The sequence below is a fragment of the Chroicocephalus ridibundus genome, chromosome 4 (genome assembly GCF_963924245.1).
Source record: "Chroicocephalus ridibundus chromosome 4, bChrRid1.1, whole genome shotgun sequence".
NCBI lineage: Eukaryota > Metazoa > Chordata > Aves > Charadriiformes > Laridae > Chroicocephalus > Chroicocephalus ridibundus.
Genome location: NC_086287.1, coordinates 5,042,411 through 5,060,131, shown reverse-complemented (window position 1 = coordinate 5,060,131; position 17,721 = coordinate 5,042,411). Strand labels below are relative to the sequence as shown.

The following is a 17,721-nucleotide window of genomic DNA, read 5'->3' as shown; positions in this document are numbered from 1 at the left end:
GGAGACTGGGGAGATATTATGCAGGCAAGCAAGGTTTCACCAGTTCCACTGCTCACGCCGTACCTCGTCAGCTTGTTCTTTTAACTGAAAGCTAGATCTAACTCAGATTTAGGGGTGACTGTTAGGTGCTGATGTTAGAGTTAAATCATTACTGTTTACATAGTGAACCTTCAAAAATAGTAAGCGTGGATTTACCGAGGTAGTATGTTGATAATTTATTATCATATTATGTTAATATAATATAATTACGATTATTATTTTATTCAGCTGTGAATGTAATTTTCTTCTTATACTAGGTCTGATCGGGGTGGTTCAGAACGTCCCTGGCAGATGCTGAGGGCCCTCCACTGCCAACATCACAAGATGAGGGTTTGGGCTGTATGGGCTAGATGGGGTAATATTCCAAAATCTAATGACATGCACTCATAGGACAACAGTTTTTAGAGAAGAAAAAAGGCAATTTCCTGAAAAGAAACAAGCACGAGAACCACAGGCAAGTCGAACCAGACCAGTATTTGTCCCTCTAGCAAAATCCTCATTACTGTTAATAGAAGTTAGACGCACACAACAAGGAGACTCCAGCCTAAAGGGCGCGACTGCCAAGCCACTGCAAGAAGACCGTACTGAAATCCAATGCTGACCTATCTTCGTAAGTGCAATGACTTCGTTACAGATACAGAATTAGCTGCCAGCCTACGCCAACAATTTGACCGTATCAGACTGATTTGCTCATTTCTCACCAGTCACTTCCCCCAAAACTCCGCCGGTCAATGCTGCCTTACAGAGCTCAGAGCTACAAACTCAAGCTAATGAACGCTGTCAGATTAGCAGCTTAGTGAATGGACACAAAGTCAGTAAATGTCATTCAGAAAAGCAGAACTTCAGACAGAATAGGGTACGTGGCATTTCTGATGCACTGCCATAGACACGGTTTCACTGCAACATTTGTAAAACTATAACGTGTTCCTGCCTTCGCTATACGATTCTTGAAATTAGATTTAAATCATGTACTTTTGTAACTACAGGGACCTTCCACAATAGTGGAGGACAGGAAAGCAAATGGTACTATATATCGTACAAAAACGTTGTAGAAATCTTTACTGGTCATTTTCCATTCCTGTCAAACTACTCATCAAAATGTCTTATTTTTTGATTAATTCACTCCCCCTTATCTGTGTTTGAGGCAAAATGAAAAAAAACATGTTTCACCAGTGACAGTTTTTCTTTAAGCTATTTTTTCCACGTACCTTCAGGACAGCAAGTAACAACTTCAGTTACATTAAAGGAGGACTATTACCTTTTTCAAGAAAAGCCGGCTGGTTTTTGCATTGTAAATGTCATGCTTTCAACACACAGCTTTGAGATAGTCTTACAGCTTCTGGAGCTTAATGGAAAATTCAATCTCCCCCCAAACGATGCTACTATTAAGAAAAATCTGAGGATACCAAAATCTCAAGTGCTTACCTTTGTCATTGCTACTTGTTGGTGTCGGAGGGGGAAGTCCAGGCTTAGATTTGTCGTAATTGTTAAAGCTCTGGCTGCGACGATTGTTGGCACTAATAGAACCACGAGCTTTGGCCTCACTGCCTGCAGCGGACACCCTCGTGGTAGGGCCTGGAAGTCTGATGAAAGAATTACAATACGATTAAATATATTTTAAAAAGCACTCTGGGAAAGAAACTATGGAATACCATGCATAAGCTGAAAAGAAAAGGTTCGATACCACAAATATGTATTTGATAAGAGTCTTTTATAAGAACAAATCAAAAAATCATCCTAGATGAAAAATATATGGCAAACAAGCTACAGTCTAAATTGCTTTACATCAGAAAAAAACCCAACCAACCCCGCACTGAAATTAATGGCCACTTGCCATAAATCTTGTCAGTCAGAAATAGTTGCAAGTAAATTGGGTGGAGGAATACCACTGGTGCAATGTTAAGACTAAGTGAGACACTACTGTTCTTAAACCAGATTTTCTTGGACTTTATTACATGCTGGGCACATACGGGCTACCCTTAGTCTGGAAACAACAGCGAGACATGACTGCCTTTTTTCCTTCTAGAGAAGCACAACACATCTCTGCTCTGAAAGCCACCAAGCCCAGCAGCACTTTACCTTGGTTTAATTATTTGAGCCTATAAAAATCACACGAAGCTTAAGTGCCCCCTTTTAGGGCAACCACATTATCTGTGAGCTGGTGTAAGCCTCTGGTTTAAACTCGGTCAACCTCTTCTAGCATTTCCTTACCGTAGCCTGTATTTGCAAGATTTAGCTGCTTACCTAGAAAAAAATGTAGTTAGGATTCTGCAGTAAGCAGACAGGGAGGGACACTGCTTTCATGCTCTTCAGGCAAAAAGGGAGGGGAAAGACTTTTCTAAAACGCCCAACAGAATTAGGAAGCCACTGGCATCGCATCTCAGAACAATATGTCTGCGTGAGTCCTTCAAAGTCAAAGTTCATGCATAAAGCTTCCACGTTTTTAATGTATTTTGTGCACTAACGAGCACATATTTCTACATTCCAAATAGGTGAAATATTAATAAAAATTCAAAGATTTGGTAGTTGTTCAAAATGCATACTGAAGAGGGTTAGTGAAACAGCTCACTGTTTTGAAAAGCAAGGACATCACATTAAGGACTAAGAGATAGAACCAGTTCGTGTCACCTAACAGTAGCAATGCAAGGGACCACTCTTTGCCATCTTTCCATTTTCTGTATGGTAGAATCTCTTTAAAACTTCTTTATATAAACCAGAAAAATCTAATTGTCTTAATTAACCCGTGCCAAATAATAGGCTAAAATGAAGAAGTCCCAGCTGTCAGAGAGAATGGGGGATGCAACCCACCAAATCCCCCTCTTGTGGCTATGGGAAGGAAGAGAAGCCAGGAAGGGATCTGGCAGCGCTTCCTAAATAAATTGACCTTTCTGAGACTAGCGAAGAAATAGGAAATATGAAAAGAAACATGAAAGAAAAGAGCAAAAATGTCAGCAGCTGCATGCACATGCTTCCAAAGCACCAAAGAGGATAAGACACAAGGGCATCATTCAAACGCAAAATCAAAAATTGATTTACAAACTCAAACCACCACAGATCTGGCACAGCACATCATGGTTCTGAGGTTGACTTTGCTGAAGCCTTTTAGACGAGCCCCTCAATTTATCCAGCCTTTTTCAACACTGGGAGGTGCTAGAAAGTTGTACATACTCATCACTGCAGCAAGGTGCCATGGGAACAACCCAGAGACGCTTCATCCACTGTAGAGGAGACCACATGGGAAGAAGCAGAGCTAAAGCGGGGACAAACACTCTTCCTAACAACTGCTGCTCTTGAGAACTTGGAAGCCACCAAGATATGTAAGTTCATCAAGAGTTTGTTTGGCTTAATAGGAAACGAGCTAGGTTCCTTACAGGCAGGAAAGATGCACAAGATCCCTCAGCTGAAAGTTTCTACGGGATGATAGTCCATTGTGAGCACAGGTCGACCACCGCAGGAAGGCTACTAGAGCCCCCAGTACTGGGAGGGGTGTTTTCTAGTGGGGCTTGGCAGGAGGGAAGGGATAATGTTCTCGTACCCATGGGTAAGAAAAGGCTCCCCGCACATGCCCACACAGGCCTTGCAAATGTGTCACATTTTTAAATAAACAAAGCTACTCAAACCATGTGACCACTCAAGAAGTGACAAGTTTTTGATTCGAGTCAGTATTGTCACTGCCAATAAAAACATACCGAGAATAAAAAACCTAAGTGCTAACAACACTCTTGAAGAAGATATCATCTCTCCTAGATTCGTGTCTGTCCCCCCCCCCGCCGTAGTTTAACTGACTGATTTTAAACCCCCGCTTTTGGTGTTAGGCCAAGATATTTCTCAGCGGTGCCTGTGAAATTTAGGGAAAAAAAAAAAATAGGTTCAAGGGGACATTTCTAGCTTCTTGCTATTAGAGCAAAGGTACTGAGCTCAGAGAATACTCTCCATCACTACTCTTCAGCACCTCTTCTAGGCAAATACGAACCGTCAAGCCGTAATTATGATGAACAGAGAGCATGAAGAGAAAACACGGGACATTTTAATAGGGGTTATACTGCAGACCTTCACTGTTGTCATAAAAGAAATAAGATGGGGGAAATAAATCCAAATTATATAGCAGAACTAACAATCTATACAAACTTGCCACGCTGAATAAAAATCATAAGTAATAGTTCACAATCTTAGCAAAAAAGGTATAGTATAGTTTATCAACGTGTAACTATTTAAAAATTCCTAGTAAAATATTTTAATATATAGTAATAGTAAAAGTAAACATGATTAATAACCACGTTAATAACACAGCAAACCTTATGATGACTGAGATGAGATGGTCATACGAGCTGGCATGCAAGTCATGCTGGGATCGGGGAAAAAATTGACTGAAATACCTATGAATCATTTTCAGGGAGATTAGATGCGAGCACTGGGGAGTGCAGGAGCTCTGACGAGACAGACCCATATGGTTCTGTTTGGGCTCCCAAGGGGCACATGCTGCTCTCCTTACCACCTAAGACTCCAGCCTGGTGCTAGTTTCAATGATGCAGATCTAAATACAACTGATACGAATACGTACAGCGGGGAGAGAACTCCCAGAACCATGTTTTGTTCTCAAAAGCAAAAGCTCATAAGGACAAGAAAGCCAAATTCTTTTCTGGCGGGCCAGAATGCATTCCACACCTTGAGAAAAAGAAAAAAAATTAAAATCCGTCTAACGCTGCCACGTTTCAGCTGCTTGTAGAAAGCCTAGTTACAAACAAGGAGGTAAATATTTTCACCGGGAACCCTGAACATGCATCCAGAAATATTGCCAACGGATTATTCATGCTTTGCAGAAGATGAAGAAATGCTAACCTAGAAGACTTTTTCTGACCAAGAGTGAATCGGATGATTTTGCTTTGAGATGAGTCCCTGGGAGATGCACTGTATGACAGGAAAGAAAAAGTGGAAGATAACATTGAACAAAGGAACTTTTTTTATTTGTTACGCCACTGAACTTAGCAACTTGTTTTAGGGAGGAGAGAGTTTTTAGGAATTTGACAGGAAAAAAAGTTTCTTGTCTTAGTATAACTTTATGCCAAAACTCCTAAAATTGGAAATGAATTGATTTTTATAGTGTAATGAACACGCAATTCTGCATGCAAACCCCAACTTTATTACCCTTTTCTTTCTCAATCTGTTATTATATATATTTTTTCTGCAGAATCTGAGCAATTTCACTTTAGCTTATGCTACAAAGACATGACATTTAAGACCTTCAGGTTCGATTTTTTAAAAATTATTTGAAACCCAGCACAATCCACACATTGGACTGAAAATATCAAAGCAATATTCAAATGGTCCCATGCATCCCTGCATATTTTTGACAGAAACGTCACAGAAATATGTTCACATACATCTTTGCTTTACAGTAATTATTGCCTGTATGAGTTTATACGTGCTATAGCAACACTATGTTTTTCAATTATACGAAAACAGTGTTTACACCCAAGATGACCATGATTCATGAAGAAAGACATAAGCAAAAACCAAATAAGCCCTCAGTAGTCTCACTTGGAAGACCTCATTTAAACTGTTTATATCCCTCATAAAGCAACACTTAGGCTAGCGTTCACCTTAATATGAGTTATTTTAACACAAATAAGCCTGAACTTGAGATATTTTAAAAAAAAAAAAAGCCAACACAACGAACCCTTCATACTTGAGTCATTGTGCAAATACGGCTTCAGCCTTTAATGCTGCCCACTTACCCCCACTCAAACCCTCACTCTCTTAGCAGTGGAAGGGTCAGACAAGCAGAAGGCTGGGGGTACAGGTCGTCATGGTGGTACCGCCTTCATAAATAGCTTTTATTCTAACCTGCAAAGAGCACCCATAGGACTAAAGACATTCAAGGGACAAAGACACCCTTATTTAATTATGTTCTGATCTACAAGTGCCAACAAACACCAACCGTGAAAATTATTTTTCATGTAAGCCAGCAGCTTATTATTTTTGACCAATAAGCCTAGATTTGATTCAGACGGTCACCACCTGTGATGAGCTCTATTTCTTTTACCACTGCCAGAGCCTTCCACTTCTTAGCGAGGACTGAAATTCTTGTAAACTGAGAACCAAAGTTGGGTTTCACATGCCCAAAGTATATATTCTATAATGGCAATGATGTAAGTGCTTTGTGAGTAGAAAGAAGCAAAAGGAATACTGAGAAAAACATCTTTATAAAATACTGTGGTTACTTGGTCTAGCAGGTATTTTACACCCACTGGACTGCGTATTTCCAGCACTGAGAACATATTTAAGCACATCAGTTTTGATTTGCAAAGGCGTGAAGTCAACTGCTACCCAGCATTCCATTTCCAACACATTCTTTATTCTAGAGTAGAACCAAAGATGTTTCTTTGGCTTTTGAAGACCTTTAACAAGAAGAAAAAAAAAAAAAAAAAGAAACAGTGGAAAAAAAAAAACAACATAAAGGAAATGTCCCCACCTGGACTGCATTTCGGGTTGTGCTTTGAACTGATGCTGCGCAGCTGGCGGGGGCTGTTGGCACAGAGTCTGGAGCGAAGCCGTCACCTGCTGCTGCGGGACCCCCACCGGGCACTGGGATGGAGGCCCTGCTTGCTGGGACGCTGGGGGAGGCTGCTGGGAGGGATGGTGGTGCGGCTGCTGTTTCTGTGGCTGCTGCTGCTGTTGCTTGTATCGGGATAAGCTGAAGAAAAGGCCCAAGATGGCCTTTAGATTCCCATTCCTGATTTCTGTAAGGCAATGGTCAGAAGTCACTCGTCAGCCACCAGTTGTTTCTCTCCGACAGCACAGCGGGTCACGCACCGCACTCTTCCCAACGCCGGCTGAACTCAGGTCCTTTAGGATATGACGGGCTTTCTGCACATCTAATCGGCATTACAGCTGATTACCAGTGAGCACCAACTACAACCAACTAACTAACTTCTCCCTTGTGGTTACTGCATGACCTGTTCCAATTCTGCCATGGTCTGCGTGTTAGCGCCGGTGTGCTTAAAAGAACGGTTCCTTTAATTAGTGCCTTTAAACTAAAGTAACTAAAAAAATCCCCAAAACAAAAACCCCATAAGCGTATTAACAACAGCACACTGTAAAGGATTTTGCAGTCCTAAATCTGCACGAGGAAGAGAAACTACTCAATTATCACACAGTATTATATCATTTCTGGAACACCAGACTAATTGTTTCCACTAAGAAAATCCGATGCAAGTTTTGCAATAGAAAATATGATTATTGGGTGAAATAGCTGTATTAAAACAGATAATTACCAGTTGGATACTACCACAAGCAGATAAAGAATGGATACCCAATGTACTTAAAGACAGCTTGACAGTGGAATGTATAGACATTTCGATTCCTAAAAGTCATCCTGTTCTATGCAGTATCAAACGTGAAAATGTAAAACCTAACAGAAATACAAGATAAAGACATGCACTTAACAGCTGTATCATAATTAATATGCAAGAGGGCCGAGTCAATCTTGCAGACAACCTTGAGCATGTGTCGCGATTTCATTATTTAGCAAGTTTAATTTCCTAAATTAAAAAAGTGAATTAAAGAAGCTACATCAAACAGCTGAACTTTTACACGCACTATACAGAGAGCACTTGAGCTACTGAAACTTAGCGTTGCCCTCGGCTCCTCAATCCCTCTACACGGACTAGCGCAAGAGGAGAAGAGGAGGGCATGGGGCCAAGCACAAAAGTGAGAATCAGAACTTTAAATTCTGTTCTCAGCCCTGGCTGAAAGGTTGCTCTGACACCACAATGAGCCCTGCTCTACCCTTTACTCCCTCTCCCAGCCACGCTTCTGTTCACGTTGCTCACCTTTGCTGCGTAATAAGCTTCTGTCCTTAACTCCAACCCCTTCACCCAGTAAATCTCAAGCTCATGGCTTAAAAATTTTGCTCCCCTTTCTACAGCAGCTTCCAGCTTTGGTCTCCTTGTCTACCTGTACCTCAATCTACCTTTTCTTCCTAGCCACTAATCTAATTTCCTTTCTTCCTTAATGTTGTTTTGGCCCATGCCCATCTCCTCAGCAACTCCTAGACCTTATCTAAGTGGTCCTGGTCATCACCCAGACCCAGGATATTCCTTTCCTTTCCTCCCCTACTTCTTACCTAAATTTCCTTACCTTTTTTTTCCCCTCCCTCCGCAGCCTGGCCCCTCCACCAGTGCTCTTTCCCATCACTGCCCCCGTTCCCTTGTTTAAATGACTATCAACCCCAGGGCCCTCGAGCAGCCATTGTATGTCTTCCTTTGTTTTCTTTGCCAATTTTAGTCTCTTCTTGGATAGTGGGGTCCCAAGGAATCCTGCCCGTTTCCCCTTTTCCCCGTCTGCTCCTGCCCCCATGCAGTGACATGCCACAAACCCAGCCTCCTCCCACTGCCATCAGCACCTGCATGGGGCAGGTTCCTCCTCCCGTCTGCCCGTGTGAGCGATGGAAGCAGACAATGAAGTAAAACAGAGAGAAAAGGCAGAAAAGCACAGTAAAAAGGATCTCCTTATCTTCGGTAAAGAACTCAAAATTACTCATGGGAACTGTAAGGGAAGCAGCACTTAATCACAGGCCAACACATAACTAAACAGACCCAGAGGCACTGGGGAAGCTTAACTGCACAAACAGGGGCCAGAAGATAAAAGAAATTACCATGGCTTTACATGTTGAAACTTAGCAAAGCTATACGCAATTGGAAACGAGGACTTGATTTCAATGTGAAGTGAGAGGCGATTAAAACAATAACCCCACATAAAACCTGTTGCTTTCTGTGTCTCTCTCTCTTCTGCTCTATTTATCAGAAGAACAACCTGCTTTTAACCTCTTATAGAAGGTGAACCAAAAATTAATAATCAAAAGAAAACCACCTTTAATGAGTTTCAAAAGAAGCAGTCTCTTTCCCTCTGGGTTTTAAGCAAACTATTTCAAACAGGACTTTCAGAGGTAGTTTTGTTTCTCTTATCTTGCAGACAGACTGAGGTAATTCGCCTGGCAGTTTGCCCCCGCACTTTGCACAAAAAGAGTATTTCAAAGAGTACTTCAACCTCGCCCCGCGCTCTGCCCATCGCTCTCAACTGCTTCCTGCTTTAAGTCCCCCCCAGTCCGTGCATCAGCTTAAATATGCACATTAACCTAAATAAGGACAGGCATGTCACCCGCCCATTTTAAATTTGGAGCTCAAAATGACTTATCTTGTATAGTTGAAACAAACACCCTAGACATTTTGCGAGGAAACTGGAATTTCGTTTTCGGAGAATCCCCACAAATCTGCCCTTTGGAAATTTCCACCCTGGAGTACTTCCGTTCCTGCTTATTTCACCCACAGCTGGAGCTTCCACCACTAGTCGCTTGCCAATCGCCCTTCTCTGTCTTCATAAAAATACACTAGACTTGGTGGAAATTAAAAAAAAAAATAAAAAAAATCAGTTCAGAACAAAGAACAGGTAAAGAAAAGAAAGGTCTGCTGGACAGATTACTAGAGAGGTGTCATTGCGTGGTTCCTCTAACATTTGTGAATGAAATCGGTGCAAATCATAAACTACTCATTGCGTGCAGAATACAGATCAAAGCAAACCAATGATGAAGCAAATTTGCCTATCACTTATTTAGTCAAGCTTGTTTGCATCTGCTTCTGTAATGCTTCTTTTGTATCTGCTTTGGCAAAGCACGTAGGACTAGAAAAAACAGAACTAGTTTACCTAGACTAGGTTGGTTAGCCAAACTGGCTACCAGGAGTAGAAATTAAGAATCTCTGCACGTTTCTTAGCTCGCATCTATCCTGCCAGAAAATAGGGCTGTCATATCTATGTCCTCTTCACCCCTAAATATAGCGGATGTCTGCTTCTGTTGCTTTACACTAGGCCTCTTCTGGTTGACCACTGAGGGATTCTGCATGCAGTCCCCATCAACCCTTCTTAGTTCATGTAAGAGGTGAGACAAGACAGGCTGCTGAGCAGAACAAAATGAAAAAAAGCACGAAATTCCGTCCACGGTGAATGATGGGAAAGGAGAGAAAGGGCCAAAATAATCACAAGCAGGTCTGAGGAAGGCGAGAAGGTGACGTACTTCACAGTCGATCCAGGACACATCATGAAGTCCTGACAGACTCAACCTCAGTCAGCACTTGCTCTAGTCCTGACGGGACTCCAAGCTGACTTTAGGGATTCAAAGCTACCGAAACAGCTCCGGGATGAACTTCGTAGACTTTGCTGAGGAATGTGATCTGATTACGAATACTGGGAACTTCATAGAAATGAGGCAGGGAAATGCAAGGAGGAATTAATTCCCACCACACACGCTAGATCTGCAGGCACTTTTTGAGTAATTAAAGAGTAATTTTTTGAAGACTGTACGTAACTGTACTCAGTGTGGTATCATCGAAATTTAGCAGCGTGCTAAGTGCCCTACTCGGGTATGTTTAAAACGGTGCTGTGGGATATTTGTCCTGTGGAAACAAAAATCCCACCCTGACACCGGAAAGGACCTAAAAGACCCAAAATGGATGAACTGCAGAGTGCGCCACTGAGATTCATTTACCTACAGAAGTGCAAATGTCATTTTCAGAGGCAAAAGTCTAAGCTGAATCGTGGCTGTTCCGAAGTCTAGCGAGACGTTTTCTTTCATCACTTTATGGTTTCAGGATTGGCTCAGCTGATTGTTACCCAGCTAATCTGTTACCCAGCAGAGGTGCAGCTGCTATCTGTGACACCAATTTGAGTTTCTACTGCACATTTATGTTCTCCATCATCTTCAAAATCTTGGCAGGGAGGAGATATTGTGTGAAGGAGGGCAATCTTAGCTGGGCAGCTGCAATTACAGGAGTCTAAAACCCAGCTCGGTGTGGAAACAAGTGGGTATGGATGTGGATGGGTGTGGGTATGGATGATGGACAATAAAAAAACGCAGCAAGAAAAGTAAAGAGTTTTCCAGTATCCCTGTAGTTTTCTTTAGTAACTACACATGGAGATTTTAGGATTTAAGAATCTTTGGAGAAGGAAATGCCTTTTTGGCTCCACATTGCTGGGGAAAGCCTGTCTCTAGCATAGTATGGTCATCATCAGTGACTGCAGATCCTTAGCATCTTCCCTGCATAAAGCAATAAAAAAAGACTATATCTAAGTGGCATGCACATATCGAAGCAGGATTTTTTAATACTGGAAGGATACCATATATGAAGTCCCAAATTATTTCAAAATTTAGGAGTCATCCAAATGCCAGTTTTGAATCATTGGCTTCCCTCCATACTAAAACTGCACTATTGAAAAATACGTGTTCTCAAGCAACCCAGGAGAGACTTCAATGTTTATTCCCATTTGGAAGCAATCACAATCATCTTCTGATTCCTCCTAGATGAAGATCTGCCAGTGAAGTAAACAAAGTTATTTGCAGTTGACCTAGCAGGTCTTGGCAACTTGCACACAAATACTGGCTTGTTTGGTTACGGCACACTTCATTTTAAGTGATTCTGTGTTCTCTCTGGTTCAGTTTCCCCCTCCTTCCTCAGCACGGTTAAGGAGTGACTAAGAACAGAAAATTAATTTATTGAATTCAAGTCTTTTAACATCATTTATAAAAATTGTTCCTGCTCCCCCTATCTAGCTCTCGCTCTTTTCCTTCCGTATCAGTGATGGAGCCAGTAAATGTTCTCATTCGTATGTTGGCAGCAAACATTACTGTCTCTTCTTAGCTTCCGTATGATTTAATATGTTAATTCCTAGACAGCGTAAAAGAAAGGAAGAAATACAAAATCAGCAGAAGCCGTGGGATAACCTCTATCCTGCTGAGCCTGCCTTGTGATCTGGTGGGACAGCAACGACCATTAATCATGCTGTCCCCTCCCCAGCGTGAACAACGCTACGCTGCCAACTTTGCACACTGAGCCAGTCTTCCCATCAACTAATCCGCTATTTTTCTTAGATTTTGCATTGTATCAAGACGGGTAAATAATGTGAAATTTATTATATTTTTTAAATATTTACATATCACGTCAAGGTCGAAATTGGCTTTTACAGGTTGCATTTTCTTTTTAACTACTTCCTGGTAAAGAAACTTTCCACTGCTAGGAGTTTTAGCTCATACTTTCTTCTCTTGAGAATCCTCCTGATTATAACTGAGCTACTGAGGCATTTAATGCAGGCAAATATTTGTTATCGGCGTTCTAACCCAGCTTAAGGATTACACCACAGAAAAAGGCAGCTAACCCTACTACCGATCCTACTGGTTGTGGTAACAGCAGGTTAGAACAACATGTACTAAATATCTGCGGCTTTGCTTTCCACACTTACAAACCACCTCAAACTTAGTGAAATTACATTTCAAAGACACATTTTCAAGTGGCTTGTAAGATCTCAGCGGCTAGAATGAGGGAGGGGGCTTCCTACTGAGGACAGCAAGGAATTCTTTAAGCTATTTTCCAAATTGTCAAAATGTAATTTTAAATTGCAACTTTTAATAACAGGGTTTTTTTTAAATAATAGCTTTAATTTTAGAGTAATTTTATGAAAGTTTTTATGCTTTTGTAGTATTTCTTAAATGCAATGTACATATATAAAACTTGTGTACACAATGGTTTCACCATAAAGTCCATCCACAGTGGTTTTCTGGCCTGCATTTCATAAGCATAATTTATCGTCAATGCGGGAAAGCGTGTTTCAGCTGAGACCTCAAATCACGGTCATAAAGTGCGTGGTTCTGGGGTTTGGGTTTGTGACTGAGGCGGTGTTGATAAGGCACTGGTGTTTTGGCTGTTGCTGAGCAATATTTGCGCGGCCTCAAGGCCTTCTCTTTTCCCCACAATCTACCCCCAGCGTGCAGGCTGGGGGTGGGCAAGAAGTTGGGAGGGGACACAGGACAGCTGACCCCAACTGACCAAAGGGATATCCCACGCCATATGACGTCGTGCTCAGTAATAAAGACAGCGGTGGGTGGCAGGAGGGCGTTGGGGAGGTAGCCATTGCTTGGAAACTGGCTGGGCATCTGTCTGCTTGTGGGAGGTGGTGAGTGATTGCTTTTGCATCGCTTGTTTTGCTTTTCTCTTCCTCTTTCCTTCACTCATTACACTATCTTTATCTTGACCCATGCAGTGTCCAGTTCTGGGCTCCCCAGTTCAAGACAGACAGGGAACTACTGGAAAGAGTTCAGTGAAGGGCTACAAAGATGATCAAGGGACTGGAACCCCTCTCTTATGAGGAAAGGCTGAGACATGGGTCTGTTTAGCCTGGAGAAGACTGAGAGGGCATCTCATCAATGCTTATCAATATCTAAAGGGCAACGGTCGAGGGGATGCGGCCAGACTCTTCTCAGTGGTGCCCAGCAACAGGACAAGGGGCAACAGGCACAAACTTGAAGACAGGAAATTCCGTCTCAACATAAGGAAAAACTTCTTTACTTTGAGGGTGGCAGAGCCCTGGCACAGGCTGCCCAGAGAGGTGGTGGAGTCTCCTTCTCTGGAGATACTCAAAACCCGCCTGGACGCGTTCCTGTCCAACCTGCTCTGGGTGACCCTGCTCTGGCAGGGGGTTGGACTGGATGATCTCCAGAGGGCCCTTCCAACCCTTATCCATTCTGTGATTTTCTCACTTTTGCTCTTTGTGTTCTCTCCAGTGCTTAGCTGCTGGCCAGGGTCAGCCCACCAGACCTCCACATCCTTTCTTGCCTGCCTTGTTTGAGCTACAGGATTCCCTCACAGGAAGAAAACACAGCTTTAAACATACAGGCAATGAAGTTATTCACACCCAAGTAAACGTGCGTGCATGATTTGATGATACAACCTCCTCCTCAAAACTAAGCTTGCAAAGGGCCTTAGTCACCAAATCTAACTTAAAAGCCTCACCTGATGCCACACATCCAATTATTTGTTCTGTTGAAGCACTGAAGGAGATGTCATATAATATATTCAAGGTTTGCCTTAGCAGCTACCGAACCCAATTGCTTTTCCAGCGTATTTAAATGAAAGTACAAGCGAAAACTGGTGCTGAGGATGGCAGAAATCTGTTTGATCTCTTTGTAAGACGGCAGTTAAACAGCTTCTGAGGCAAAAGGTACCTGCTCCACATCTGACATATATCACGCACTGCCATAAAGGAATATAGTATGCTAAGTCATGTTTGGGTTTCAGAAAAATTCTGGTGGTCTTCAAAAGCAGAGCGATTAATTAGAGGTCAAAATGTCCTTTTTTTTTTTTCCGTTCAAAACATTGGTATTTTATTGTTTTGTGCATTTGGAAACAATTTTTTTTTTTAAATCTTTCTTTAAAAAAAGAAAATAAAGCAGGATACTTTTTCAGGTAAGAGAATAACTGAAGAATGAGGAAGTAAATTTCTCTCTCAAAACGCAAACAGCTGTCAGCAGCTCACTCTCAGTGTCTGTAAAATCTACACTCTGATCAATGTGCCAATTATAGAAGTTAGATGAGAAATTTCTGGGTTTTAACAGAAAGAAACAAAGAAGTGACTGAATTCTAATTTGGTCTCATTGATTATTTTTACAAGTCAACTGTGTGAAGATTAGATACATATTTTACCTACCTTTCATACTGAGATGGGGAAAAAAACACGAGTAAAGACTGTCAAAAGTGTAAATTATCCGTCTTACTTTAATCTTCCATTACTCTCCATGTGCTGGTTACAATCACAAGCAATAATTCAGGTTGCTCGCTTAAAATTAAATTTTAAATTGACTCACCTTCTGCTGACAGCCCCTGTATGTTAATCCCCTTGGCGGCCAAGAAACTCAGGCATGCATCTATGTTTTCAATCTGTTCAAGAACAAACAAACAACCAAAAAAAAAAAAAAAAGGAGAGAGACACAAAAGAAAATGCATTGTAATAATCATTTACTTTAATCTCCTGCCACCCTTTATTGCACTCAGTCTTTGTATCACATAAAAAGTCCCTTCGCTCATTATGTGGGAAACCATAATGTGAAACCTCCTCGGTTACGAAGGTCCTAAATTGATCGCGTATTACGTGCGTCAGGACTTTCTGTTATTTGTACTTGCATGAAGCAAAAGTTATTCAATACTCTAACCACGAAAAAGGATGGCTACATATCTTACCAAAGGGTCAAGGATGTTATGCCAGGATTTTTAAGCTACAATAAGTCTAACAAACATGAAACCGAAAATAAACAGGGAGGCCACATTTGCTTGAGAAGGCAGATTGCCACTTGCTCTTAAGTTGACAGCTGGCAAAAGTTTCCAGCCACAAAAGCAGTCAAATATAAAAACTGTAACTGGAAACCTCAGCTGGAATCCAAAAAATGGCCGTTCACAACATCCTCCGCGTGTCAGAAATGACAGGCAATGCTGGTCGCTCACTGTGGGGTAAATCCTGCCCCTCAGAGAGATGGTACAACGGTACTAAATTGCACAGGATGAAGTGAATTTTGATCAGGTAGGGTCTTCCGCACAACAGGTCTGACTGTTACCGACTACAGCTGCTCTATACCGACTGCATTCAAATCCCACCTAACAAAGAGAACTCCAGAAGGGGTGGACGAGTTCGGCATTTTTTCCCCCTGTATCTCAACACCACAATAGCGATCCTGCGGTAGCTTTACTCCTAGGTTCCCACCAAGCTACCGCCAAAGCTCTGCCGTCGCATTCAGAAGATGCAGAGATGCCAGCCCCATCAGACCACAGCACTTCTATGCACACGCGTTTGCTTAGACACCTCGAGAAGCTGCAACAACCAACACTGTAGGAAATATCACGTGTTTCACGTGTGGTTACACAGAAGACACTTGGATAACACCACTGAGCAATTTTGCTTTTATCATGGTAATCAGTAAGTGATAAAAAAGGGTCTCCATGTTTGAACAGCTTGCAAACTTTAATTTATTGATTCCCAAAACACTGCTTTCACTTTATAGGTAAGGAAGTAGAGAGACGCCAAGCCCCACACTCACTATCACGTAACTACCTTTCTCCTGTGAAGTTTGGAGATGTCAAAAAGGAACGTGAAAGATCCAGCTTCCCTGTCAGCTCCTGCCTGCCCTCGGAAAAATACACAAGTAAGGGCTGTGTGGCATTCTGGAGGCTGAGCTCCCAGCACCCGACCTGCGCTTCCCGATCTTCTCAAGGTAATAAAAAAGCGCAAGGGAAGCTGCCAGAAAACCTTCAGCATGGATTGCTCTCAAGGCACTTTCATTTATTGTCCATAACAATAAAAACATTCTCTATCAGGGGTAAAAAAAGAAATAAAATATTGGCATTACCTAGCTGTAATTTCAACAATTATAAACACGGATATACTCAAAAATTTATCAGCCTCGTTATACTTTGAGACATGCTATCTCAAAGTTTACAAAATATGTCGTATTATATACTTCCAAACCCAGAGAGATACCAAAAGAATACATTTCCTGTAACGTTCAGACCTTTGAGCTTGTAGCAGGGTGCAGTTTAAAGGTTCATTTATCCACAGTTCAACGTGATACGACAGTCAACCTCTACTCATTTCCTTCCTCAGTGCTCGACAACCCTTTCAAGTTTTCAACACGGCTCTTTTATTGAGGTGATTTGGGACTTTGCCAGAAAGCCGAAGTTTACCTTTTCAAGAATAAATACCACACAAAAGCATCAATCCACTTCTACCAGCTGCACTTAACAAGTCTTCACCATTCCAAGAACATTTCTAGTCTTCCGCAGCTGTGGGTAGATTTCTCCTCTCCTAATAAGGAGGATTACTCAGGTTAGTGAGTAAAGATAAGCAATATCTCATCTCAACTAAGCAGCTTAAAGGAGCTCTTTCAGTCCTGCTTTGCTTCTCTTCCCAGGTCCCTCATCTTTGTTCAGCTCTCTTTTAGGACAGAGTGACCACAGGATTAAAATTTACTTCTGGGTAGCAAGTTCCCCATCCGTGCCTTCATTCTTGGCGCTACACAGTCTTCCTTGCTGGCTTCCTAATCTCATGCTCATTGCAAAGCTGATTCAGATTCAAGGAGCCCCCTTTAAAATCCCTACCACCACTTCCCTGGGACAAAGCCACCGGTTTTAGAGAGCATTTTAGCCATTTAATTAAGGTCTATGGCTCCCGTGCCCAGACTGATGGGTGACACCCCGGCAGAGCACTAAGGCTTTAGGTGTGTATCTGGAACGCAGGCAGAGCGACCTGGACCTTGCTGCCCTGGGACATGTGGGCTACCTTGCGGCACCAGTTGTAACGCCTGGCTAAAGGCTGCAAGAAGTAGGGGGTTTTGCTTCTATATTGATATAGAAAAAGAACGAGGGGGGAAAAAATATATGGTAATATAAAATGCAGAAAAGAGACTGCAGGAAGTGGAATACCAAAAATCTATGATTTTACATAGATATACATATGATTTTACAGTCAAGAACTCTAAAGAATCGAAACACTACAGAAGCAGGAAAATATTCTATATCGCTACTTAAAACCAGGCACAATGAAGTAAAGAGGTAATAACAGAGGCTTGCAAAAGCAACCCTCTTACATTCAGAAAATAAAGTACTATGGTAAGATCTTAGGGGGATGTACAGCATCGCATGTACATGGAATTCACTAAAAAAAAAAAAAATACAACTGAAGGACGAAAAAAGCATCAATGATTCTGTTAACATTTATGCAGTATCATCTGTGATACTAACAACGTCACACAGCAGAATGACAGGAATGCAAGCAATTAGCTGATTTTAAAGGAAAAAAACAGCCCAAGAAAGA

General features: G+C 41.8%; 1 protein-coding gene across 2 annotated transcripts in view; it reads right to left on the bottom strand.

The window, feature by feature from the left end:
- The window catches only part of NAV2 (neuron navigator 2), a 234,703-nt gene that overhangs the window by 133,305 nt on the left and 83,677 nt on the right, over positions 1 to 17,721 (bottom strand). The window contains exons 4-7 of one of the 2 annotated variants that reach the window (XM_063331285.1): positions 14,726 to 14,798; positions 6,512 to 6,779; positions 4,879 to 4,947; positions 1,465 to 1,622 (exon numbers count right to left, since the gene is read on the bottom strand). In XM_063331285.1, the coding sequence (XP_063187355.1) occupies positions 1,465 to 1,622; positions 4,879 to 4,947; positions 6,512 to 6,779; positions 14,726 to 14,798 (568 nt within the window). The remainder of the gene's footprint in view (positions 1 to 1,464; positions 1,623 to 4,878; positions 4,948 to 6,511; positions 6,780 to 14,725; positions 14,799 to 17,721) is intronic. The other variant, XM_063331286.1, reaches the window with a different exon arrangement.